Genomic DNA, 27,799 nt, shown 5'->3' on the forward strand with positions numbered 1-27,799 from the left:
TTAAATCTTTTTGCATCGGCTTCTTCAGTTCACCAGGCACAGCTCTTTCTGCTGCATCATGGCCATTCATCAGCGTTTTCCTAAGTATCAAGATAAATATTTTACCTACATAAAATTGCTGATGTTTAGTAAGATTAACCATTCTCCAGAAGAGCTGATTGCAAATTTTCTCAACAGAGAGCACACTCTTTAAGCTGAGTGCTGCACCTGCCCTGCAAAGCTCAGTTCCGCTGGTTATAAAGCTAGAGCTATCGGTCCATTGGTTCTCTCCCCAGCGCTGGTAGAGAATACAGGACAGCGACGCGTGCCCCTCACCCGCTCTGATTGCTGGGGCCTGACGGGGCGCAGCGGCGGGAACCACAGGCGAGCACTGCCGGAAAGACAGCTCTCATACAAGGCTCCCAAACGCCGCCACCAGGCTGCAGCTGCCGTCGCCCGGGCAACAGAAAGCGGCGCTCGGGAAGAGATCGTGTGCCCGGAAGCGCCTCAAGAGAGGAAGTGACGAGCGCTTGGGTGCCCCGGAGGCCAACAGTATTAAAAAAAAAAAAAAAAAAAAAAAAAAAAAAAAAAGGCGGGACAGGCGTGGTGGGAGCGCGCGGAGCATTGACCATCCCCGCCCCACCGTTCTGCTCCGCCAACCCACAACGGCCGCGCAGTGCGCCGAGGCTGCTCCGCCGGGGCGGGCTGGGCCGCGGCTGCCTGGAGCCGCCTCGAGGTAACGCCCCCGTCCCGCCCTCCCTGAACAACGGCACTCGTGCCCCGCCCCGCCCGGCCCGGCCCGGCCCGGCCTGGCTGCCCGCGCACGGGGGCGTGTCAGGCGGCGGCGGCGGCGGCGGCGTGGGACTTCGGTGGCGCCGGGCCCTCACAGGGTGGCGCGGGGCTAACGCCGGCGCGGGAGCGGCGACTGCAGGTGAGGCTGGGCCCGGAGCCCGGGCGGCCGCGGCTTATTCCTCGGGGCCGGCGAGGGTGCGCCGCAAGTTGACAGCGCCTGCGGAGCGGCCATTGTCTGTCCTACGCCGAGCAACTGGAGCGGTGGTCGGCAGTAACTTCGTCTCGCAGCGGCCCTCCCGCCTGCCCGGCAGCTGCCGGCCTCGCCGAGCTTCGCGCCTCCAGCTTCGCAGGGATGGAGTCGCAGTCGCGCCTCGTCCCCTGTCCTCCTCCGCCAGCATCCTGCGGCGGGTTCCCCCATCCTTCCCTCCCTCGCTTTCTTTCCCTTTCTCCCCTCTTCCCTGCCGGCGAGTCTATGTCGTATTATATCTATGTGTTGCGATGAAGTGTCTGCAGGCAGCGTACGGCCGCTCTGTATTGGGCGCGCAGCTCACCCTCTGTTGGATGCAACTCGCACTCGCCGAACTTCGCTCCCTGGGCTGCGAGCCATGCGGGGACTATGGCCGCGCTCGTGCCCCCCTCAGCCTTGGTGGGGAACTGGGCCGGTGGGCTGCGGGGCGAGGTGCTCACAGTGCTTTACTGTTGCACCCGCTGCTGCCGGAACATCTGGAAACCAAGTTACGGGTCCCTACGGTTTCCTCTCTCTGCCTGAATAGTTCACAGAATGTGCTGCAGGAAAGCAATGGTAACTGTGAGGAGGAATGTCTGGGTGGTTGGCTGTTCTGTCCTTATCTTCTGGTCAAATCTGCACAAATCTTGTTGGTTAACTTAGTCTCCCAAGGATGAGATTACAAAACCAATTGTAAGATTAGGAGATGTTCTGCAGGTAACACCTGTGTGCCAGGATGGGGAAAGCAAGTAAAATTTTTCTAAACCTGATGTGTTCAGTAGCTAGAGTAGATGCTTGCTCTAATCTGCTGCACTTGAGAAGGGCCAGAGGCCTGTAGACAGGCCACCTCTGTTTGTCTTGTGTGCTGTTATCAGCATTGCAGGTTAGATTCTAGGCTGGCTCGTGTTCTCATGTTTGCCTGCCTTGTTCTATAAACTAGTTCTGTGCCTTTCTTTCACCTTCCTCTCTGCTGTGTTGTCATTCTTGTCATGGTGTTAATAGGTCTTTGTATTCTTCCTTTCCTGCCTTTCAGGGTGCAGTTCTGTGCTAAGTATGATATAATTTAGCTATCTAGTTGTTGTTTCAAGGTTAATTTCCAGTGAGGCCACATTTTTACTGCCTTCTTTTTTTTTTCTTTTTTTTTTTTTTTTAATTTTCTTGGGATCTATCAGTTATGCTTGTATAATGGTTTGCATGACTGTTTGGAGTATCATTTAATAATTTTTGGTAGATTATTAATCTCATGGAGCAGATAGTTGAGTCATCTAATAGCTCAGTGGTCACTAGACTGACATAAAATAAAGAGGAACGTGTCTGGAAGATGTGTGTGGAGAGGGGAGAGGGTGAAATCTGGGCTATTTTGTGTGGAAATAGCCTGTGTCTGAATTGGATTATGGTAACGTGGAGCTGCCTCCCTAGATGTACTTGCCTGCTCGAAGTGGAACTTAGCTCTTCATTTTTGTGTTTGGAAAGGTTTGTGTTTGTTGGCCACTCCTGTTCATTAAATTCTTACCTCCCTTCTGCAAAGGGAGAGCATGCTTGTCTAGCTATGCCTCCAAAGGCCTTTTTGCTACAGAGTTTTTTGAGTACCTTCTTTCCAGAGGTTCTGGTGCGTCAGGAGGATTCTCCTTCTGCCAGGTCTTGATTATCTGTAGATCTAGATCAGTGTGAATCTCAAAAATGTGTGAAATCTTGCAGATTGATGATGTTGTATATGAGGAAGCATGAGCTGATGGAATGGAGCACCAGGTTTGAAGCTAGGTTTCTCTTTCTAGTGCAGCTTTTGAGAGCAAGGCCATGTGCTACAGCTAGGCTGAACCAACGTCTTATTTAGTTACTTTCTCTTCCACACATGATTGGCAGCTGTAGGGTCACAACTGAGCTACTTCAACTCACTGATCTAGCCAAAGCTTACGTTTAAAGTGTGGTTTTTTTTTTTTGTTTTTTTTTTTTTCCCCAAAGTTAACAAGTTGTGTCAACTGATGGGAAGATCTAGCGAGCATCAGAAGTGAAGTAAATGCTGGGAGGAACCTGTGAGGGCAGATTGAGAGTGGGCAAGAGAGCAGTGTCTCCTATGGAGAAGGACTTGGTGGTCCTGATGAATGAAAAGTTGCACATGAGCCAGAAGTGTGTGCTTGCAGCCTGGAAGGCCAACTGTATCCTGGTGTGCACTGAAAGAGGGTGGCCAACAGGACAAGGAGGGTGATTGTGTCAGTTTGCTCTGCCCATGTGAGGCCCCACCTGCAGTAACACATCCAGGCCTGGGGCCTTCAGCACAAGAAAGATGCAGAGCAGTTGGGGTATGTCCAGAGGAGGGCCACAAAGGTGATACGCAGACTTGTGCACCTGTCTCATGAAGAAAGGCTTGAAGGTGTTGGGCTTGTTCAGCCTTGAGAAGGCTCTGGGGAGACCTCGTTGTGGCCTTCCATTACTTGAGAAAAGCTTATAAGCAGGAAGGGGGGCAACTTTTTGTACACTCAGATGGTGATAGGACAAGGGAGAATAACTTTAAACTAAAAGGAGACTTTGATTAGATGTTAGGAGAAATTCTTTTTTTTTTTCCAGAGGGTGGTGAGGCACTGCAACAGATTGCTCAGAGAAGTTGTGGGTGCCCCATCTCTGAAGCTTCAGAGCCAGGTTGGATGGGGCAGTGGGCAACCTTATCTATCAATAGAATGGCTTAGTTTGGAGGAGACTTCAGAGATCACCTAGTTCCAAGGCTCCTGCTGTGGGCAGTTGTGAGCCACTCACAGCTTGATCTACTGGTTAGCAACCAAGATCACAGCAGAAGGGGGGGGGTGGGTGGGACATTGGAATTAATGATCTATAAGATAAGGTCCCTTCCAAGCCAAGCCATTCTGTGATGCTTTTACTTGCGCTATAATGTGTACGGTTTCGCTTTGATTGTCACATTTGTCCTATGTACTACTTCTTTGTCCCACAGTCCTTTGAAAATGTCTGTATTCTTTCTCCTCAATTTCTCACTTTTCAGTTGTCTCCTCCGGAGCTTTTATCTTCTAGGTAGGCTTATTGACCAACTCTTTCTATCTGTTGCAGAGTTGTGGATGAGGACAGTAGTGGCCAGCTAGGAGAGTGTTTCAGTTGAGAAGAGGGTGGCTGCATGGTCGAGTTGGTTGCTGTGGTCACTGCTGAAGCAGATACAGGAGGCTAGTGTTGGATTAGCAGGGAGACACCTAGGCAGTACTTGAGGGCAGAGGTGAAGATGCACAGGGTGCCAGGATTGAAGCAACATCAACGTGCTGGTCAATTAGAGAATTTTACAGATTTCAAGGAGCTGGTCTGGAGCAGCAGTTCCCCTAATTTTGTCAGTCATTCTCAGTACTGTCAGTGCTATTGTTTTTCTTTAAAGGTATCTGCTCCTAACGGTGCTCCTAACACCGTTCTGGAATTTAAAAACGGATGGAGAATATTGTTTCACCTCCTTTTATGCTTTGCTTACTGACCTGGAAAAAGTTGAGTTTGATGAATGCTAAAAAGCTTGAAATGTTTGGTATTAAAGAGGTGTAGATACAGGGGCTGTGCTGGTGCTGTGGGATCCTGGAAGCCTAGGGGTCTTATTTAAGAGGTCTCAGAGGTAAGCTGTTGGGGAGCCAGCTGGTGGTTTAGTTAGTAATACAGAGACTATCAGAGACTATCTTTTTTTTTTTTAATCTTATACAAATGATATCCTTCTAAAATATTTTTTTTTCTTCCAGAATTCTGTTCCCAGTTTATCACTTTTGTCTTCCTTTTTCTGACTTCAGTGGCCCCCCATGCCTCCCATCTTCCTGTATAGTGTATGCTTCTTGATACAAGAAAACCCCACGATCATTTCCATGTATTACTTTTCTGCTAAGTACTTTTTTTTCAGTCACTTCTCTTCCTCTTGGCTGATGAATGCCATCTTCAGGCTTTTCTCAATCCTGCAGGCCACTGCAACTCCTCTTTCTGCTGCTGGAAAATCTCTGTCTCTGCATGACTCCTTCAGCAGTTTTCATCTCATAAGCATGGCTAGTGATCCCTTCATCTACTCTGCTTGTGACTCCATCCATACCTAAAGCAACTCACCACTCTAGATACCAGCTTCCAAATGAATATTTGAGTTATGATCTGTAAGGAACAATGAGTAGCTGGAAATGCACGTGTTCAGAAAAGAAGGAAACAATTGAGGGTGCTAAACTGGGAGAAGAAATTATTTGCGGGGCAGCAGAGTTGTAGGATAATCAGACCTCTTGTGAGACTAGAGGAAGAGATGATAAGAAGTTGCAAAACTGCAGTGGCAGACTAGAAACACTGTTGATTTTCCTCAGTTCCCTGGGCTTGAGGTAGAAGTAAGCAGGTCTGTAACCAAATCGTTTCTGAATGACCTGCAGCTGCTACTTCACTCTGCTACCGGTTTAAGAATTCAGTATGCTGTAGCTTCCAATTGCAGCATGTCAATAAAAATATGAGAATGTGTGTATTACGTTTCATACTGGTAATGAAAGATAGAAACTGTGAGCATAATTTCTGGATTATTTCAGCCTCTGGCATCCCTTTACCTTTGTGATGTATCAAAGTTGTGGAAGAAGCCTGGTACTGGGATATTCAAGTAAAAAGACTGTGTAACACAATGCACTACAGTTTGGCTCCTTCTATAACCTGACATAGTTCCCAATTCTCTCAATTTAGAGCCGGAGTCAATCTCAGCCAAGCTCTTGGGATTCTGTCACCATGGAGACTGAGAGTGAGCAGAACTCTGGCTCCACCAGTGGGAGCTCCAGCTCTGGGGGAAGCACCCGTCCTCAGATATCACAGATGTCTCTGTATGAGCGGCAGGCTGTTCAGGTGAGGTGCTACTATGTGCTGGGAATAAATGTGTATCAGTGAAAGGATGGTGAGCCCTTTTGTACGTACCTGAGTCGTCGTGTCAGGGTGGGACCTTGAAGGGGTGTCTTGTTTCTGGATTTAGGATTTTTTGTGCTAGGCCTGACTTTTACTTCATTCTTTTATAAGTTACTCCACCAGCCTCTTAGATTTAATCTACTGTGATCCAATAGACTCATTTTAGCTCCATTATTCTAGAGCAAGTTGCTCAGCTTGTCACACTATTTTCTCTATACAGACTTTACCCCATGAGTGTCCAACCTTTTGGCTTGCCTCAGACCCACTGAGTGAATAGGATTTGTCTTGGGCCACATGTGCATAAGTTGCTTTGAAAGTAATGCCTCCTATTTATTTCTGTAGAAACAACAACAGTTACAAAAAGCACAATAATACTGTTTGATGGAATAAATTCTCAGCTACAGAACACTATTTTTCAACATAATCACTACCAGTAGCAATGTTTTTTTTGCCAGTGATGATGTGAGCCTGCATGCTGCACTCATAAAAAAAATATATATATATATATTCTTCAGCTGAAGGGACCCACTGTCACTGCTGCTGAAACACACCACCTGCCACCTCTCTGTGCTAACATCCACTGTTTGGTGTCCATAATTGTTCAGCAAGCATTGGTGAATGTCAGTGGGTGCAATTTTTTCCAAATTGAATTCAGTTCCACACCATTTCTTCATACACACTTCCACGTCAGACAGCAACATACAGTTATTTGTCATCACGTGAATCAGCACTGTGCACTGCACAGCACTGCCCTCCCCACGTCTCAGCTTCAGTTGACACAGTGTTAATAGTGTTTAGCCATTGCTAAATGTTGAGTGCGTGTCTGGGACCGCTCTGTGGGGACACCGCTTTTGTAGCATGGGGTGGACTGCGTTGCAGACTGTGCTGGGCTGCATGCAGCCCATGGGTTGGACATGTGTGCTTTATCCTATATATTCATGCTGTACTGAAGCACTTGTCTGCCTGCTGAACCATGAACACTGCCAGATTCTTGGAGCTTATTCAAATTTTGCGAATGTGCTTTTTGCTATCTTAGAATATACCTGTGATTCAGTCTTTATCAATTTTGTAGCTTTAATACTTATTTTGGTGTTCTAATGTGGTGGCCTTGCTTTTTTCACGGGGACTAGAGATTGTCTCAAGGCTGTTACTTATTTCTTCATTTATCTCTCTAATCATGTTTCAAGGACATGCTATTTTTCAAAATTGGGTTTAACTCTTTCTTCAGGCTCTTCAGGCACTCCAGAGACAGCCCAATGCAGCGCAGTACTTCCATCAGTTTATGCTCCAGCAACAGCTTAACAGTGCCCAGCTTCACAGCTTGGCTGCTGTCCAGCAGGTGAGTTGCACTGGATCTGAGGAAGATGTGGAGATTCTCTGCTTGTACACTGAGGTCCTTATCTGCGATTCCCTGAACACGTTGTTTGGGGTTAATACAAACAGCTAGTAAACTGTGAGGGTTGATGAAAAGACTCGTTTGCTTTTCAGCAAAAAAATTCACCTCACCAAATGGGAACTTGCACTTTGGAGGCATGTGACTTGCCATTCCACCTCCTTGAAATAAAAGATAGGTGGTTAAATCACCAGGGAATGTTTTAAAACAATCTTAAAGTGAACTGTGGATGGCTATTTCTCTAACAGTAACTGTAGTTTTCTGTATGTGAAATTTAATGTGAGGTCCTCTGAATTTTTATTTTGAAACTATTCTGTTTTCTTTACTAGTTACTAGAAAGAAAGTTCCTAGAAAGGGGTAGATCTTATCTATCAGTAAGGGTGTTTCCTTAATTGAATTTTGCTTATTGAGATGATGTATGATGCTTAATTGTTGAGCAGGTATTTTTATGTAGCAACTCTGCTCACCTGTCAGACTTTGTCAGTTGAAGATGAATTAAATGTGATGTGACAGTACAGGTCTGTCCCTCTCAGTAGCTTTGCTTCTTGGCTGTTAGTCCAAGATCTAATTGTTTTCAAATGCCTACCTGTAGTTCTATAGCATGGAGTGAATAGAGTATCGCAAGTATCATACTAAACTTTTCTGTAAAACCAACTAGACACATATAGTATACTTGCTGTGGGATCACATAGGAAAGGAAAAAAGCATTGAACACTATTTACCTTCCTCCACTAACCATATGTGCCTCAATTTGAAATTTGTTACTTGCAGTGCTACCATTGTATTGTTAATAACTTGCATGACTAGCCCAGCAAATTGCTAATATTGGCAGGGACTATGTGGGTGTTAACAGTGGACTGGAGCATCATCAGAGTTGCAGCATGTAGCATGGCAAACTGAGGCAACAACAGGATATGTACTTAATTGTGGAGGAATGAAGGTCATGCACTTTCAGTGTTTATTTCCATTGCATGTGTTGTACAGGACTGAAATGGTTTGGTGAAAAGGAGGTGCCTTGCTGAGTTGCACTTGATTTGTTGAGGGGTTTGTAGTAGTTCGACTGTGCTCCAGTTCTTGAAAATGGGAGAAGATGCTGATGATGAGACTCGGTGTTTATACGAAACCAAATATTGGGACCTTTCTTTCAAGTACTCTTTTCTCTGTCAATCTTTCTTACAGGCTACTATTGCAGCTAGTAGACAGGCCAGCTCACCAAACACCAGCACCCCACAACAGACTACCACCACCCAAGCCTCTGTAAGTTATCACATATCAAAGCCTTTCTCTGCCCCCTACTCTCCTCTGCCCTTGTTCTTTCTCCTCTTTGTCTTTTAGGAAGGCAGTCAGCCAGGGAAACACAGCTTCTAAGAATGCTGGGAGTCCACAAGATACAGACAACTTTGAGGACTTGGGGTGCTGTCATAATTGGTGGGGGTTGAGGAGCCCAGAGAAGGTTTCTGAGTGGGAGAGGCCTCTTAGCTGGAAAGGTAGTCACTGATCTCTTTTTCCTGAGGCTTTGGGGATATGTTGTCATGGTTTAGAAGAGTATCAGGACTTCTTAGAAGGAGGAGTTTTGAGCAGTTTGAAAGGGACTATTCTTTGGCAGAGCTCATTGAATGAGTGGAAGTATGATTTTGTAGTGCATATTGGGAAGCTGCAATTTGTTCAGGGAATAGGTGAGTTGGTAAGGTAGATTACTTTGTTTTTGCTGGTTTGATTTTATTTTTCCTTTACTTGAGAGGCTGGAGAAAATGTATTTTTAGATCTCTTATTGAAGTTACAAACTATCAGAGATACCTGGGCTTAGCTTACAAATGAGTTTAGCATTCAGGGTTGGCTAATTTAGATTGCATAACCCATTAAGGCAAGAATTTCTTTCTTCTTGGTCCCCTGCATGATACAGGGAGAATCTGTGAAATATTGCTTCTACGCCCCAGTAAGTGGATTTGTTCTTATTTCTTTTGTCCCCATCTCTTCCTGTATGATTTGGGACTTTTCTCTGTTTTAAGATCAACCTAGCCACCACATCAGCTGCTCAGCTGATCAGTCGTTCACAGAGCGTGAGTTCTCCCACTGCCACAACTCTGACGCAGTCTGTGCTCCTTGGGAACACCACTTCACCACCTCTCAACCAGTCGCAGGCACAGATGTATCTCCGGGTAAGAGATATGTACACACAACTTGTCCTGTGTATAAACTGTGTCTTCCTAGACACTCTTGTTTCAGTTTTTGGAGCTACCAACACTTCTGGGCTAATTCCAGATTTAACTAACTCAAAATTTAAGAGTGTTGTGTTCTGAATTCAGATGGGAAAGGTCTTGTCACAGTTTGACTCCGGGCTCAGCTTAAGATGAATTTTGTATTGTGTACTGAGATACTTAAGAACCATATTTGTCTCTGCTCTGCATAGATGTTAAAGATCCCATGGCACTTCTCACTGGAGTACAAGTGTGAAATATGTTTGCTAGACTTGACTATGGCTCACAAAAATAAAACTACTTGTTCATTGTTGGAACAGATAGATAGTAAATTACTCCCTTCAGCTACTTCACACAGGGACACAAGCCAAGATTCAAGCACGTCTAGAAACATAAATCAATATGAACAAATAATCTTTTTAATCAGTTTGAAGTGCTGCTATATAAAAAACATTAGACTTCACTATTATCAATCTCAGGTTTGATTACTTACTTGGAAAATATGTTTTTTCTTTTTGTTGGCATTAGATAAAGATTGTAATCTCCTTTTCAAGTAACCCTAGTCTTGGATATATCTTTTATCTCTGCTGGTCAACCAGTCCCAGATATACACCTCGGAATTAAATTACATGCAAGTCTTCTAGCTAGTCCTGGATGGCCTGTGGGAGTTGACTCAGGCCCCTTTTTTTAATAGCAGGTTATTTGTCTCCATAAGAAAATTGCTTCCACTTTCCTATTCTTGAGGGTTATATTTACTGTTACATTGCAGGGAATGCTGGGATTTTTTCCAAGCGCAACATTACAGCCCTTTGTTGCTCTCTAATCTGCTTGTGGTTCACTGTCTTTCTTTCTGTATTCTCCTCCGTTCCTTTCATTTCACATCACCTGACCCTTCCCCCAACAGCCGCAGCTGGGAAACCTGTTGCAGGTAAACCGGACCTTGGGCCGCAATGTCCCTCTTGCTTCCCAACTCATCCTGATGCCTAATGGGGCCGTGGCTGCTGTCCAGCAGGAGGTACCACCTACCCAGTCTCCTGGGGTCCATGCAGACACAGACCAGGTCAGTGACACCTCCTTCCTGGAGTCCTTCTCTTCCCCTGCACTCTGCCACCTGCTCTCTGGTCCTTTGCTCCAGCCACCAATGCTTATAAAGGTTGGCTCTGTTTTATCCCCGTTCTGTGTCCCTGTAACTAGTGCAGATAAGGCATGTTCTCTTGTCATCATTTCTCAATGTTTGCTTTTTGCCTCCAGAAACAGGATTCATTCCAGCTTAAAATTTCTGAGATGAGACATAACCTGAATCACATCTTCACAGTTGCTCGATTATCCTTGTGTGAAAAAAAAATTGCTAAGATCTATGTCCATTTTTTTTTCAGTTGGACATTCACTTTGCAAGAAAGAGTCTTTGCCAGCAGTAGTGTTCCTTTGCCCAGTTGGTTTGTTGTAAAAATGCCTAAGACTGAACAGGCCACAAGTTCTTATCTCCTGCATTCACCTGCAAATGTTTCTACAGATTGCTGTGGCTTCCCATTTTCCTGGTCCTATCCCAGTCATGCTTGGGATTTCCAGTAACTTCATATTTATCTTGTCTGAACCACTTTTTCTGGCCAAGTTAGTCCCGATCAGACGTGAAGATAACGCTGCATGTGGAGGGGGAGTAAATACAGAAGATGGCAACGCCAAAATACAGAGGAAATAGAGAAAGGCTGCAGAATAGCTGCAGGCATCGTAAGTGGAAAGCCCTGCATAGGAAAAGAAGCAAACGGCACAGAAGTTGAAAAGGAATTACTAGTCTTTAAAGGAGTATCAGCGCTTTTAACAACCATGTGAAAGTGGATCCTAGCAATGCAAGGGCGAGGCAGGTCTGAAGGCTGTTGCATGCCTCAGAGAGAATGGTGGTGTTCTTACGCGGTGTTCAGAAAGTGCCAGAGATCTTTAACTTCCATCAGAGATGGAGCAAAAGGGAGTTCACGTTTATATATTTTCTGGGAATAGTTGCAGCTGAGCTTTATCCTGCAGTGTAGGCCAGCTCTGCCTGTGAGACTTAAAGCATCAAATCAGCCTGCATCCCAGTAGAGTTTATTGCTTATGCATTCTCTTGTTCTCTACTGTTCTTAGACTTTTAGGAAGTTACATGCATAAAACAAACAGACTGTATTTTGTATGTGTTTCTAGGTTCAAAACTTGGCTGTGAGGAGCCAACAGACCTCAGCCACTAATGCCCAGCTCCAAGGCTCTGCTCAGAAGGCGGCTCTGCCAGGAAACTCCCAGGCTTCAGGCCTACCACAGGCCACAAGTACAGGCCAGACTGTGGCAGTGGCTCCAGCCTCTTCTGGCAGCATGGGCCAGTCTCTCAACTTGAGCCAAGGGGCAGCAGGCAGTAATGGTGTCTCCGGGGGTGTGGTTGCAAGTAGTGGGAGCCAGAATTCTACAGCATTGAGCCAGACAGCCTCTGCAGGTGCTGCTGGCAGCTGCCAACGGAAAGGAACAGGAGTGGTTCAGCCATTACCAGTAGCAGCTGCCCAGGCAGTGACTGTCAGCCAGGGAAGCCAAACAGAGTCAGAGAACGCAGCCACAAAGAAGGGTGAAACGGACAGTGGTGGACAGCAGACTGTGGGCATGAACCTTACCAGGACAGCTACACCAGCACCCAGCCAGACATTGATTAGCTCAGGTAAGCGGTGCTCTCTTCCTTCTCTTTGAATTACCTGGGCTTTTGTGAGAATGCCATTTGAAAGTCCAGCAGTGAAAGGTTCCCCATCATGCCCTCCAGCTTCAGTGCTCCCACGGGCTATTCTCCTGGGATTATCCTGCTCTATTAATGACAGAAGTTGATCTCAGCCCATTCAGTCCCCATGGTCTTCGACCAATAAGCTGTCATTTTGGAGTCATTTTACTGAATCAGACCAGTACAGTGGCTACTTGCTTTTTCTTGTTCCAGCTGTGCTATTGGTAACCTTTATTCTCTCTTCTTGTTTGGCTCTGTGTTTGTATATAGCTACATATACACAGATTCAGCCACACTCACTGATCCAGCAGCAGCAGCAGATCCACCTGCAGAAACAGGTGGTAATCCAGCAGCAGATTGCTATTCATCACCAGCAGCAGTTCCAGCACCGCCAGTCCCAGCTCCTCCACACAGCCACCCACCTCCAGCTGGCCCAGCAACAGCAACAGTCATCATCTCTGACCCAGCAGCAGCAAGCTCAACCTCCACAGCAGCAGGCTCCACCTCAAAACCAGCAGCAGACTCAGACCCTTGTGGTGCAACCTATGTTACAGTCCCAGCCACAGTCTGTTCAGCTCCAGCATGACAGTCCTAGCCAGCCAGCCACCAAGTCACCTGTTCCAATTCAGTCAAAGTCTATGGTCACCATCAAACCACCTCAGCTTGGGCCTGCCAAAATGTCAGCAGCACAGCAGCCTCCACCACACATCCCTGTGCAGGTGGTGGGTACTCGGCAGCAGGGCTCAGGCCAAGCCCAAGCACTGGGTATAGCTCAGATTGCTGCAGCAGTACCAACTTCCCGGGGAATGCCAGCTGTGGTCCAATCTGTTTCCCAAGCCCATGCTCCTTCCCCACCTTCTTCAGCTCCAGTATCCTCGCAGGAAGCTCCTCCTCTCACTACAGGGGTGAATTTGGCACAAGTTCAAGGTACAACCCACATGGTGAAGAATCCTACCTCCTCTCCAGTAGTGGCTCAGATGCCAACAGCATTCTACATGCAGTCTCTCCAGTTGCCAGTAAGTCAAGAGAGAATACCGTATGGATTCTCTTTGTGCAGTCCAAGGACGCTAATTGTATTCTAGCTGTGGGTCAGTGGGATGGGAGGAATAAGAAGTTTGAATTAGGGAATATGTATGGAGACTTTACCTTTCAAGAACACAAATTCCAGCCCAGCTCTTGGGGTTACTGAGCACAAGCATTTCTCTTTCACATGATCATTCATTCAAAGACTTGCATGAAACAAATGGGGGAGACTCGGACCCTCACTGAAACAGGGTAGGTGTCCACATTACATACGAAATATCCTATTTAACAACAATTGGCCTCTTCATTGTTTCTCTCAGGAGAGAGAAGGCGGCTGTGTGGGCCATGAAGACTGAACTTCCCTCTCCCTACTAGGTGTGGATATCTCCAGGTCAGAGAAACCTTGATGTGTGGTCTCAGCCACGCAGGTAGAGCTGGCTCTAGGCCTCAGAGGATTCTCTAGCAACAGGCTATGCAGAGGTAAACAAAGATGGCTCCTGTTCCACAGGCCTCTCTCATGCTGCTCTGAATTGTCCAACTAGGACCTACCTGACTAACTCCTTGGTACACCAACACTTTCCCAGCTCAGATACCCTCAGCTGGTTGCTGTGACTGTACTTTTTAGTGGGGCTTCACTTGTATAGTCAGGGACAGAATGTGCCAGTTTGTTTCTAAACTCTGACTGATTCTTCAGGAAGTTACCACTGGATTTGTCTGATTTTTAGAACTGGGGGGACGATTCTGCTGTCATCCAACATCTTTCCTCAACTGATCTGACAGATTTTCATTAGATAGGATCTGATGTAGTCAGAAGCTTATTTGGAAACTTCTGAGTGACTGCCATTCCATTTCTTTCTTACTGGAATAATACCTCAATGTTCTCACAGTGTCTTGGTATTATATGAATATCTCAATATATCAACTAGGATTCTAGATCTTAGTCGCAGTAGTCTGACAGTGAGTCTTTTGAAGTTTGACTTTGGCTGACAGTCATTTGAAAGTTTGGCTCTGTTCTAGACAAACACTCCTAAATAAAGATATGTACTCTGAGGGAGCTGGAGGCATTTCCAGGGTTGGAACCAGACTGGAGATAAGTACGATGGACCAGGGTCTATCTTTGCATTGCCTTCAATCTGTGTTGTTTTCTGCTTTGTGATTTTTCTCTTTGTTTACGTGTTCTACTTTGTTCATGCAGGGCAAGTCTCAGAGCTTAGCAATAAAGCGCAAGGCAGAGTCAGAGGAGGAGAAGGAGGTATCAGCCAGTGTCACTGCACTAATGCCTGCCAGGTCCTCTCCTGTGACAGATAGCCCCAAAAATGTGGAGGAAAATAATGGCCATGGAGGTGAGGTACAAAGTAGAGCTCCATCTTATGTGTGCTAATAATCTGATCTCACACTCCATGTAAAGTAGATTGAGCAATAGTAACGCTGACTCTTGGGCTGTTAACATTCCAGATAAATCTGATTCTGCTGCTACTGCAACCCCAAATGCCACATCAAGTGAAGGAACATCAGTCACCTCGACTTCTGTTCCCACTGCAAACCTGGCAATGGTGTCACGTCAGACAGGAGACTCCAAACCTCCACAAGCCATTGTTAAGCCCCAGATCCTCACGCACATAATAGAGGGCTTTGTCATCCAGGAAGGAGCAGAGCCCTTTCCGGTAAGAATTTACTGCTGCAAGGGAAATATATCTCTTGGAAGGGTGGCAGGCATTCATCTTTCAACAGATGAACAGACTATATTTCCCCATGTTCCAAATCAGCTTTTTTAGCTTAAAACACGGAATTGAGGAAGGCAAAGGAAGCTGTTTTCATGCATGAAGCTAGGTGTCAAGAGTTGTTACTAGCGAACAGGTTGGAGAGAGTAATATAAGAGTGATGGGAACTGTCTTCTCCAGTAGTTCCCAAAGCAATACATTCTTTAGGAATTGTAAGAAGGTTCTTCTGCCTGGGTTTTAGTGAGGGAAGGATGCACTGCATTGCATTTTGAGCAAGCAGCAAGTTTAGGCAAATGAGGGGCGATAAGTCACATGGGTAGGCTATTCAAGGAAGACAGTACATGTTGAAAGAACTCTCACATCTGTGAGTCAGGAAGGAGTAATAACTTTGTTCAGTATCTTCTTCACTAGGCAGAGGGATTCTTTTGAGTCATAAGGTGTGAGGGACTTATGCCTTGAAAGGGGATGGTGGACACAGAGACTCCTTTATTGATGGGCCCAATGCTTTCTCTTCCTGCCCAGGTGGGTTGTTCTCAGCTGCTAAAAGAATCTGAGAAACCTTTGCAGGGAGGGGCTCCTTCTGGTCAGGGTGAAAACCTGTCCAGCAATTCTCCAGGAGGGAACAGTGCTTCTATGGGTGAGTTTCAGCACCAGAACACACAGGTAGTGGTACTGAAAATTTCTTATAATACTTCATTATTTACTTTATATAGTATGGACTTGTCTTTCTTCCTGCCCTCCTGCTAACTTCTTAGAGACTCAAGCTACAGACCCAGGGTCTCTTTTTCCCAAGTGCCAGAAAATATTACTTGTTTTTAATACAATCTAGCACATGTTAGTAGTGAGCAGAATCTGAACTGTGATGACTTAAGGTTGTAAAGGGTATTTGGACACAGTAGAGAGTGCAGTGGTGGAGATTCCTGTGCAGACTTATAGGGTATGAAGCATATGTTATTTCTTGTTAAGTGAAAAGATACTGACAGGAGAAGTGCACAACTCTGTTCAATATCTTGGGCTCCTAATTAGTGAAGCTTCTGCCTCTCCCCAAGCTAATTGCTTTGTAGCTTCAAAAGAGTACTTGGAATCTGCTCTGAGAAGAGCAGCAGAATGAGGAATCTTTATATGTGATTTGTTTCAGTTCAAATAATCAAATGGTGTGCATCTCTGTGTCTCACTAGAGCTTGATAAGAAAGCAAACTTGCTGAAGTGTGAATACTGTGGGAAGTATGCCCCAGCTACCCAGTTCCGTGGCTCCAAAAGGTTTTGTTCCATGACCTGCGCTAAAAGGTAATAGCAAGACATCACTTCCTTTTCTCGTGAGTTTCAGAATTCTCTGGAATTGGGCATTTGCCCTTTTTCCAGGTAGTGTATACTATTTAAGTACATCTGATTCTCCCTTCATGGGATGCACTGACCACACAGATCCTTTAGGACTGGACGTGTTTATGACTTGTGAGTGCTTCTAGGAGGCATATGTGGTGTTGAGTATAAACAGGATTTTTTACTTGCTCAGAAAATCAGATGGGAAGGGGGAAGTTCTTGGGCTCCAGAGAACCTCTGTTCAGTTGAACATACATTTGGCTGACTAAATTAATGCATACTGACAGCTGTCTGCTGTACTGATACTAGACAAAGACACAAGGAGAAAAACCTGGGAAGACATTACAATAGCAGAGTACTTGTTATGGGTTTTCTTTTCCATTAAGGGAATGACTTAATTGACCTTTCAGATGTTAGAGCAAGACTTTGGTATACAAATATTGCTTGTGTCAGAAGTCTGGACTGGTTTCTTCTAAGGAGAATTCTTAGAAGGAAGAACAGAATTTGTTGGTAAAGATGAGTTTCATCCCCATCTAGAGGAAGGAGAAGCAGTAATTTAGTTAATTGCTGTTTCCTAATTGCTGCTCTGCTTCTACTTATTTGAGGTACAATGTCAGCTGCAGCCATCAGTTTCGGCTGCAGAGAAAGAAGATGAAAGAACTGCAGGAAGCTAACTATGCTCGAGTGCGCCGACGGGGATCACGGCGCAGCAGCTCTGAAATTACTCGAACAAAGATCCAGGGCAAGCGTCACAGGGTAAGGCCATAGTCCTGTCTGCTTCTGTCAGAGCAGCCAATGTAAAAGTTGCTGCTGCTAGAGGCATTGGGTTCTTGTAATGTATATTGTGGCACATTAACTGCCAAGTGGATGTTCTGACACAGTTGTTACACAGGGCACTGTAAGCTACTCCCATTGCTTGCTCATCAGCTGCAAAAGTTAGATTCACATTTGTACTTCTGTTTACTCTGTATTTACTCCAACATATGTCACAGATGTCTGAGTGAGTGTGATCAGCTGACAGGCTGATCTGCTTTTCCTGAATGGTTAGCTTTCTTTCAGAGAAATGATTTGAATCAGATTATAGAAGGATTGAATGATCTTCCTGGACTTATGCAAAGCCTTTGACATGGTCTCTCACCACATCCTTCTCTCTAAATTGGAGTGGTATGGATTTGAAGGATGGACTGTTCAGTGGATTAAGAATTGGTTGGCTGGTTGCAGCCAAAGGGTTGTGATCAATGGTTCTATGTCAGAGTGGAGGCCAGTCACAGGCAGCGTTTCTCAGGGGTAGGTTTGGGACCAGTGCTCTTTAACATCTTCATCAGTGACACAGAAGATGGCATTGAGTGCACCCTCAGCAAGTTTGCAGATGACACCAAGCTCAACAGTGCAGTCGATATGTTGGAGAGAAGGGAAGCCATCCAGAGGGACCTGGACAGGCTGGAGAAGTGGGCCCATGAAAACCTAATGAAATTCAACTAGGCTAAGTGAAAAGTGCTGCACTTGGGCCAGGGCGATCCCAGGTATTTATACAAATTGGGGGAAGAACTCCTTGAGAGCAGCCCTGCAGAGAAGGACTTTGGGGGTCCTGGTAGATGAAAAGCTGGACATCAGCCAGCAGTGTGCTATTGCAGCCCGGAAGGCCAGCTGTGTTCTGGGCTGCATTAAAAGAGGAGTGGCTAGCAGGGAGAGGGAGGTGATTGTTCCCTTCTACTCAGCTCTTGTGAGGCCCCATCTGCAGTACTGCATCCAGGCCTGGGGCCCCCAGCACAAGAAAAATGTGGAATTCTTGGAACGAGTCCAGACGAGGTCCACTAAGAGGATGATCAAAGGGCTGGAGCACCTCTGCTATGAGGAAAGGTTAAGGGAAGTGGGATTGTTTAGCTTGGAGAAAAGAAGGCTCCAGCGAGACTTCATTTGGCCTTCCAATATTTGAAGGGAGCATATGAACAGGAGGGGATATGATGGTTTACAAGGGTGGATAGTGATAGGACAAAGGGGAATAGTTTTAAACTAAGAGAGGGGAGATTTAAGTTAAATATTAGGAAGAAGTTTTTCACTCAGAGGGTGGTGACACACTGGAACAGGTTGCCCAAGGATGTTGTGAATGCCCCATTCCTGGAGGCATTCAAGGCCAGGCTGGATGTGGCTCTGGGCAGCCTGGTCTGGTTGTTAGTGACCCTGCACACAGCAGGGGGGTTTGAAACCGGATGATCTTTGAAGTCCTTTTCAACCCAGGTCATTTTATAATTCTATTATTCAGAGCTGTCATGAGGAAGAGGAATGGACTGTGGGAGGATAGTGAGGAAAAGGAAGGGAATTGAGAATCTCCCTTTTGTGACATCAAGCTGTTGTGGCAGCTGCCCCTGGACCAACAGCCTGAAACAGCTGTCACTGTCTGGGAAAACTGCTGTTGCTCTCAGTTTCTGACTTTTACAGTTAATAAATGTGAATGTATTTGTTCTTCATTAAAGCAAAACAAAAACAGCAAAAAACAAACAAACAAAATGCTTATGTTTTCTTTCTTTTTCGTGGGCTTGTAGGGCCAGGAGGATTCAAGTCGAGGTTCTGATAATTCTAGCTACGATGAGGCTTTGTCCCCTACATCTCCAGGACCTCTGTCAGTAAGATCTGGCCATGGAGACAGAGACCTGGCAAACTCTAATATGGCCCCACCTACCCCAGATCTACACGGCATCAACCCTGTATTCCTGTCCAGCAATCCCAGTCGTTGGAGCGTGGAGGAAGTGTATGAGTTCATTGCATCACTGCAAGGTGAATCTATGGTCCATTCCTGCAGTTCTGCGATCCAATAGCATGGGGAAATTTGTTGACTCTCTTTTTGGAAATCTTTGAGAGTGATACGTCACGCTTTCAAACTGTATATGTTTCTGGAGTAGGTCATGCAAATGGATGAGTTGTACTCCTCTGCGAGTGAGATGGGGAATTGGGACTGTCCATGGCTGTTTCTTAGTGCTATTTCCTTGCTTTCACAGGATGCCAGGAGATTGCCGAAGAGTTTCGGTCACAGGAAATAGATGGCCAGGCCCTGTTGCTTTTGAAGGAGGAACACCTCATGAGTGCTATGAACATCAAGCTAGGACCTGCTCTCAAGATATGTGCCAAGATCAATGTCCTCAAGGAGACCTAACAGCTCTGAAGCTAGCAGTTTCAATTTTGCTCTGACCCCAGAGCAGCTGCCAGCTTTAAGACATTCTGTTGGGGCAAGGAATGGGACAATCCCATGTGGTCCTGCATTCAAGAATGAAAAGGAATTTAACTGCCTGAAACTGCCATGCACAAGCCCATGTCTTGATCTTTGAATGGTGCTATAACAAGGGAGGAAAATTCCCACCTGGGGCCTTTGAAACTTCCTTCCTTCTTTGGATATGCCTCTCCCGTATACCACATTAAGAAGAGAAGGAGACTTCCTTCTGTTTTAGCAACCTTGTAAAGGGGAAGTGCCCTTGCCCCTTTTTGCTGAAGCAGGTTTGCTGGATCTTGGTTATACTGGAACCTGAGGTACAGGAAATTCCTGCCCTGCATGGTTTTGGGAGCAGCTGTGTGTGGAGTATTTAAAAAGGTCCAAGTGGCAGAGGTGGGTATACAAGAACTAAAACAAAAGGGGCTGTTTCTGTTATAGCCTAGGTATTTTTTTTGAACTGTGTTTAATAGCCATTCCAGCACACATATCAAACTCAAAGGCCCATGGCATTAGGAGCTACCTTCCCTTAGCTTTACTGTCTCCAGTAAAGATGCAGATTGAAGACTAGGTTTTTTGGCAGCTATTCGCTCCAGATGCCCATCTTTGAAGCAGAAGAGGATTTATCGTGACAAGGTGATGGGAAAATCTGAGTGGGAGGATGGGTTGTCTTACATTAGAAAACCCTTCACCACTAGGTGTCATGAGTGTGATAAAGTATAATTTACAGATCCAAAGCAGTCTCCAGAAGTGCCAAGGCTCTTCATATTAAAAAAAGACAAAAAACAAAACAAAAAAAAAAAACTTGGAATTTTGGTTCGCATTTTTTGTTAAGTTTGTTTTCTGTTCTTTTATCAGTTTGTATTATTTTTGTCTGTTTTCATTATCCTCAGGAGAGCTTACAAGACAAAGTTTAAGCTGGCAGGATTGTATCACCTGCCTTAGACTTTTTTAAATTGATGTTGTAAAACAAATACTTCTCTTCCCCAGTATATATATATATATATGTATAAAAACACTCTAACAACTGATTTTTGATTTTTTTTTAATACAATTTCTTCCTAAGGGGTACAGTGATGTTTAGAGGATAATCCCCTGCCACTCAGCTCTCACAGGTTTTGTAAAGACCAAGTTCTGAATTTTTTTAGCATTTGCCAAAGATGAAAATGTGCAGTTCTCTTCCAGAAGCACTTTCACTTTTAAAAAAGCAAAATGAAAACAAAAAACAAACTCTGGAAGAAATTATACAAAGCATGAAGAGGTAACTGTCCCCTACAGCTGAATACCTGAAAGCAAGACTTTTTCCTAGGCAGTTTGTCTCAGCTTTTTTATTTTCAGAAGTTTCACATGCATATTTGAGTAAAACATTAGACTGTTCTATGTGGAAGGCACCTACTGTTGCAGGAGTGTTGTGGCATGGGTGGAAGCTTAATGGCACAAGAAACCATCAGAGATCTCTATAACAGTCTCTGTATTGACCCACCTCATAAGAAGGGGGGGAGATTCTAAAGTGTAGTATCAACTTTCCAGTTCTAACTGAAGTGTTGAGTCTGAATTTATTCTTGATATCTTCATTCCTATGAGAGAAGGATTCTAAGCCTTCTTGAATCAAAATAGACCCAAAGGAAGCCACCAATTCTTGCACCTTGAAAACACTCTTCAGTCCAATGAAAGTTGAGGGGACAAAAAAGGCAGAGGTGAGCACCTCTAATGGCAAAGGAGGGCAGCCTTTAAACTATTTTATTAGCAGGCTGGGTATGGCAAAACTTGTTTACTTTGGCTTTTGACAGGGTAGGCAGGTAGTATTTGCTGCTTTTGAAGCCTAGATTAACTTCAGTCACATTTAAAGGTTTCACTTTTTCATGTTACATTCAGTGTTCTTAATAAAAATTGTTCAGGTTTTAAAGGTCTGGCCACTTTTTAAACTGTCTGAACCTGACTATTCCTGTCAGTCAGACCTTTGAGAAGCAACAACTTTCATTTTCATTCTTACAGAAGAATATAGGGAACTTTTCTCCTTTGTGCATATGCCTGAACTTTGAAAAGCGTGCATATTCTGCCTACACTAACAGAAGAGAGTCCTGGTAGAAGTATGAAGATACTGCATAATAAGGACCCTTGGATAAGAAGGGTGGTCTAGCACCAAAGAAAGCTGTTAAGTTACATCAGCACAACACTACAGCAGGGTGTCTGGTCATTTTATTTTTGAAAGTTGTTTTGTACAAAAAACAAGTTACCTTAAATACCACCATGAAAAACAGTACCAGCTGGCTTAATGACTTCATTTTTTCCCATGTTATGAGAAAGACTGAGACCATAATTTCTGCTCTGACTTTTGGTGTTTGCCCACTCATCCCCCAGCAAGAAAACAGGGTCATCTCTTTGCCCCTACTGTCACTGCTTTGTCAGTATAAAAACCCACAAACCTTATCTGTACCATGCCATTAGCAGTATATTCAGCAGTCTGTGCCCTCAAGATCAAAGACTGTTTTCTTCCCATTCTGCCATACTGTAGATGGGAGTGAGGAGCTAGACTAAGCAAAAAACAATTAAGAATCAAAGTACTATGCTCCTAAAGGTTCAAATTAAGTCTTGTAACTCAGCTGTACCTGCTTTTCCCAAGTGGAAGGCTCTCTTGCTCCAAGCAGTATTCAAGTACCATCTGCACAGGGCAAGTGTCTTAAGACTGGTGTACATCATGTTGAAGGGGACAGCAACTGGGGTCACTCTCAACACATTTCTGAGTGTGTTAGCATTCTTACTCTTTTTAATAAGAATTGTAGTAGCTTCCCAGGAAAACATTCTGCCAGACAAGGAAGCTTCAGGAAGCATGAGATCACAATTCTGACCATGACTGAGCTGTGTAGGCATAAAGCTTCAAGTAAGGCTTCTTAAAGAACTCAAGTGATAGCTGTCTTCAATTTTCTGATTTTGCCTTGATGTCACTTACACATTCAGAAAGCATTCCCTTCATTTAGGAGACCATAATTTTTTTTTTTCTTTTTTTGCTCTTCTGTGATGGAGAAGACAGTATTTTGACTGAATTCAAAAGTAGTGAAACAGCATTTAACTCTGTTCTTTTTAGCATTGCCCCTCTCTTGTCTGAGAGGATGGCATGCATCCTTTTACACCTCTTGAAGGAAACAGGTGTCTACTTTTCAACACATTGGCATTAGAAAAAAGACTAGAGGGGTGCTAATGTCTCTTCCAACTCCAGTGAGTCCAGCATAGAGCTTTTCATGCAGGTTATGCTGACAAAGACTGTGTGCAACAGCGCAGGTGCTAGAAAAGCCAAAAATGCATTTAAAGGAAAAAAAAAAAAAGCGTCTAACAGATTCTGTAAATCCTAGGAAAAAAAAATACATTAAAAGACCCCTCTGCTACAGTCTCAGTTTTTTAAATGGAGACTTCCCTTTCTGCATGCATTCACAGCCCTTTCTTCCTCTCAATGAAGAAACTCCCTTTCCTTCTCAGTGCTGATCATTCACATTGTTTTCTTGCTATCTTATCAACTCTCAGCACTTGCTCCCCATAGCTTTGCTGCTTTACTGCATTTTTTTGGAGAAAAAAAAAAAAAACAAAAAAACAGAACAGCATTACAGCAATGAGGCATGCCATTGGGGACCAGTGCTGTTCACACCTAGAGGCATCCATGAGACTTGACACACCAGACAGGCAAAGCGTATCATGTAAAGAAAAATCAGAAGAGAGAAGAACTGGCTGGGGGGAAATGGGGAGAAGTGTTGAAAGCCTATCACATTGGTAGCAAGTGGTCATCCCGTTCCTCTGACTCATCACCCAGCTGGTCATCACCCACACCACGGTATGTAGCTGGTACATTTCGAGGCTTAGATCGGCAGACAAAGTCACAGCCATCCTACAAGCACAAGTTGTTACATTAGAATCAGACTGCATGCAGAATCAGCAGCCACACAAAGCAAAACATATTCAATTTTGCTACACGAACATGTCTACCCCAGTGCTATCTGAGGGCAAGTCCACAGAACCTAGGCTGATAAGAGGAGCATACAAAGGGATATCCTAGCTTATCCTGAAACTTAAGTCAGGTCTGGGGTAGAATGTGGTACTGATTAAGTGCAGCAACACAGACATTCAGAGAATAAACAACACTACTTAAGGTGACCAAGCAAGGGTTTCACATAATCAGGCCTGAACATTCCACAGTTCCCAGCTGAACATTCCTACCTGAAAAGTCTTAATCATAATGAGCAGTAGGGAACCAGCTGCATCAAGGAATTAAAAACAGTGTTCCCCTTACCTAGAATAAGATAGATATCTTCTTTTCCCACAGGGTACACTGTGGCAGGTCTATCCAAGAAACAGTCTATGAAGACAGTGCAGGTGCCTTTTTATTATGTCTTAACACGTGGGCTTAGATTGGGAATATAAAAGGATTTCCACTCACCGCCACCAAATTGCCCAAATCTTGCCAGAAGGCAAAGTGAGGGAACTGCTCCATGCCCTTTGCTCCCACTATAAGGCGCTGGTAGAGAAACCCACCAATGATATAGACTGCGATTACTGAGGAAAACCTAGAGGGCAGAATTAAAAATCAGAACAGCAAAATTATACAAGTAGTCTCTTATAACCCAGTTATACTTGCCTCAGTTTGGCACCGGAGCAAGTAGCTGAACATCACCTAAGAAAAGAGTTGAAGAAAGACCATACCAGAAAAGGTCAAAAACATATAGATTTGCTAGAAAAATTTTTCAGGACATCTGCGTGAAGTAGATCTCCAAAGCACAAAGACAGAAAATGAGAAGTCAAGACTCCTAGTCTGAATTTCCAACTGTGGCAAAGAGCTGTTGTACAATTCCAGGAAGTCACACATTCCATGTTTAAGTGCACTGATCTGTAAGCTATGAAGGGAACAAAGCAGCTCTGCAGCATTATGCCTTATCCTAGAATTTGTCTACAAAGCTTGGAGCCACAGTAACATCTAACAGTGACTGAATACAATTATCTAGACTAGTATAACATCTTCCAACAACTCACGTGATTAGTAGAATGGAGCCAGTGCTGAGGTGAGAATCCTCAGCTGGACAAGCCACACTGCTGTCCATCTCAAAGAGGTAGAAACAGTCCTGCTCCTTTTCCCTCTCTTCTGAAATAATGCTGAATGAACTCTGCAATTTGGGAAAAGTTATGTGAAAATACACCCAGGCTTATACTAAACTTCACCAGAAGATAGTTTTAGCTCTATTGGTACAGGGGAACAACCCATAGAGAAAGTAAGAAAACATTACTGCACCCTCAAGGCCTTTCTGCTTATAAACAAGCTTTGTCTGACAGCCTCCTGTTCCTGTCCTACCTCATATTGTCACTCACCGCTGTAATTCCTCGCTTGCAAGAAATCATTATCACAGCTCTTCTCTTCTCACCACTGCAGTGCCTACCATATGAATCACCTCCTTTATAAATCAGCATGATCCAGTCACCTGTGAAGAGAGAAAGAATATAGGCTGCAAATCCAGACCAGGAGGCAAAAGCTAGATAAGAAGAGAGATATTGAGTAGTCTTACTTCCATTGAAGACCTGGGTTTCATTGATTCTTCCTATTACTGTAGTCTTTCCAGACTGCCTATCCATTTGTACTACACCAGCAAAATCATGCAAGCTGCTGTTGACCTCTCTGCATACCCTGAAATGGTAGGCATAGTTTTCAGTTGTGCCAATCTCCACAGTCGTGTTAAATCTGCAGCAGAAAGAGAATAGAAGACAAGCAAACAGAATTACAATGAGTTGAGTTCAAAGCAATTGACACTCAAGACCTGGGAAGCCAGGTCACAGCTCATGCTAACAACAGAGCCCACCCTAAAGCCTGGCCCTAAATTCTTCCACCCAATTGACCCATTAGGTGTAAACACTGTGCACTGGACCCTAAGGTCCACAGCAAGTCAATACTGCTTGTATCATACCTTATTTGACTCAGTGGTTCTAGTTTCTTCAGCAGGGCTTTTTCCATTTGTGACTCAGTACTCTCATCACCAACCACATCACAGCTCTTCTCAGTCAGCGGTTCAGCTCCCACACCAACAGCAAGGGCCATAAAGACTACCAGCACAGCAGAGGTATGGGAATGTGATGACATCCTGGATACATATCACAAAGAACACATGGGATTAACCATCTCAGCCCTCTACAAACTAACTACATGAAGGCACTTACTGACCATTCCCTCAATCTTGACTACAAATAGAAGTAAAAAACCTATGAACACCTCTCAGTTCTCAACAGACACTACAATCTCTTATACTGAAAAACAAACCAGGCCTCTTTGGGATTCTTTTACGAATTTTGACTTAGAACCACAAAAAGTTTTGCTGCTGAGCATGTTAACCAATTTTGATTCAGCCAAAACAGAGCCTAGCAGGCTGAATGCTGGTGTAAGTATCAGGCACAAGCTACTGTTCATTATCACATCCTACTGATAAGCCAGTCAGCAAATAATTTACCAGGCCTCTAATCAAGTCTCTCTGCAGCTTTTGCGTAAAGAGCTTGCAGTGAAGAGCCACTGTGACTTGTCAGGCTCTGTCTGCTCAAGCTCCTTAATCCTAATAATTACGTTATCCTCCAGGACTACTTCAGCTGAGAATTTGAAAGCATTCAGTAGTACTCAGCTGCAACACCACAGAACAGTTTTCATGAACTGAAAAAGGAAATCGAAACATCCTATGATTAATCCAAGAGAAGGGGAGTAACAAAGACAAGTGGGCATGGGGGCAATGGGTTGACGGTTGGACTAGATGATCTTATTAGTCTTTTCCAATCTTAATGATTCCATGAAGTCTTGAACTTTCAGCCTTCAGGCTTATGCTAAAATAGCACGTAAATCACTCTGCAACTGCACCAGGACAGATTTCCCCTTTGCTTCTCCTAGTGAGGATGTCAGTTCCAGATGCTGGGAACAAACGAACCACAATTTCATAAGTACCTCACTGCAACTAGACTGGCAGGCTATTTGGTGGAACGTCATCTTTGCCCCTCAGCTCATCCTGTCAAGCAACATCTTCTGAGCTACTTGTTATCACTATGGAGATAAACATGAGTATGGAGAGGCTAGATACATTCAAAGGTTGGATACACCACACTGCTAAGGCCCAGGACACAAGAACTCGTGATTCTCTCCTCACGAGACAAAAGAAGAACTCGCTACTAGAACACACTTCCTCGGGCAACCTCTCCGCAAACGCCTCCTTTGCACAGACGCAGGAGGAAGAAACCGCACGGCATTGCTGTCGGCTTCTGCCAGCTAGCCACCGCACAAGCTGACGAACCAGGCCTGAGTGGCAGCTGCCCGGAACCACCTGCTTACAGCTGGGCAGAGTCAGCCCGGGGCAGCCCGCCGCCTCGTCCCCGCCGCCCCGTGCCCACTGCGTAAGTACGCAGTAGAAAGCTGGGCTCGCTTTCCGCCACACCTACCTGCTGCCGCGCACGGTCCTCTCCGTCCGCACCACGGCTCGACGGAGAAGCGGGAGCTGCTCAGGGACAGGCCATGGTCGGCGGGCAGGGGCAGAGCCCAAGGGCCATTGCGACGGCCATGTCCGCCTCACTACCCTCGCCCGCCCCATGAACCGGAAATAGGAAGAGCATGACAAAAACTAATGCGCCGTGCCGTGCCGCCCAAGAAAATCTCGGCCGTAGGCATGCCTATAGCCTCTCTTTAGCCAATCAGAAGCGGAGACAGAAAGGGGCGGCTTTCAAACCCCGCCCCAGCCTATAAGTGGAGCTATTGCGGAGCTCGCCTTCTTTCTCCATCCAATAGTTGAGAGAGAAAGGTTCCGACGTTGCTACCCCCTTCGCTTCCCTTCTCACGGACGTAGAAGGAAGTCTGCCTGGTAGTACCCTGCGGTTACCCTCTGCGGCGGGAAAGCGCGGCTGGAGGCGGGAATGGCTCGTCCGACGGTAGCGAAGCACGCATGGTGGGCCGTCACGAGGCCGTGCCGCGGGGTGCGCGTAGTGGGCCGCCTGGGTCCGGGTAGGCGGTACTCGGCGGGTTCGCCCCATAGCAGCTCTCATCCTCTGGAGCTGAACATCTTCAACGTTCTTCATAAGGGCTGTGCTTCTGAATAAGAGCGCCTCCTACAGTCTCTGCATGTTCTGTGTCTCTGTAGAGGAGTTCCAGCTGCTCACGGGTGAGGTTGGTCCTGAATGCGATTAATAAAGCTTTACTTGATCTGAGACTGGCCTACTTAAGTGACGTTTACCCCAACTGCGATGGTGACAGCCCAATTTCTAGTGCTCTGTGTTTTAACTTTTTAGAAGAGGTGGGATAACTGGGCCTTGTGTGTCTTTTAGTAAGAAGGAAATGC

At 45.2% G+C, this 27,799-nt stretch overlaps 2 protein-coding genes across 4 annotated transcripts; one reads left to right on the forward strand and one right to left on the reverse strand.

The window, feature by feature from the left end:
• The first annotated feature begins 789 nt into the window (after positions 1-789).
• On the forward strand, positions 790-23,057 carry PHC1 (polyhomeotic homolog 1). Of its 3 annotated transcripts, XM_048933262.1 has the most exons (15): positions 790-910; positions 5,669-5,824; positions 7,110-7,220; positions 8,454-8,531; positions 9,284-9,433; positions 10,377-10,532; positions 11,648-12,146; positions 12,471-13,216; positions 14,419-14,566; positions 14,679-14,887; positions 15,467-15,581; positions 16,123-16,231; positions 16,870-17,020; positions 18,808-19,039; positions 19,261-23,057. In XM_048933262.1, the coding sequence occupies exons 2-15, from the start codon at positions 5,711-5,713 to the stop codon at positions 19,413-19,415; spliced, it is 2,973 nt and encodes a 990-aa protein (XP_048789219.1). In that variant the 5' UTR covers positions 790-910; positions 5,669-5,710; the 3' UTR covers positions 19,416-23,057. The 3 variants fall into 3 exon arrangements, with proteins under 3 accessions (XP_048789219.1, XP_048789220.1, XP_048789221.1); XM_048933263.1 differs by lacking the exon at positions 10,377-10,532; XM_048933264.1 differs by lacking the exons at positions 790-910; positions 5,669-5,824; positions 7,110-7,220; positions 8,454-8,531 and adding an exon at positions 8,650-8,761.
• On the reverse strand, positions 23,031-27,116 carry M6PR (mannose-6-phosphate receptor, cation dependent). Its single transcript, XM_048933276.1, has 7 exons — positions 26,910-27,116; positions 25,406-25,579; positions 25,010-25,182; positions 24,816-24,925; positions 24,483-24,613; positions 23,893-24,019; positions 23,031-23,343 (listed from the first exon to the last, which is right to left on the reverse strand). Exons 1-7 carry the CDS (start codon positions 27,056-27,058, stop codon positions 23,221-23,223), a joined length of 987 nt encoding a protein of 328 aa, XP_048789233.1. The 5' UTR covers positions 27,059-27,116; the 3' UTR covers positions 23,031-23,220.
• Between the last annotated feature and the right edge of the window lie 683 nt (positions 27,117-27,799).

Source organism: Lagopus muta, chromosome 1 (assembly GCF_023343835.1).
Source record: "Lagopus muta isolate bLagMut1 chromosome 1, bLagMut1 primary, whole genome shotgun sequence".
Lineage (NCBI taxonomy): Eukaryota > Metazoa > Chordata > Aves > Galliformes > Phasianidae > Lagopus > Lagopus muta.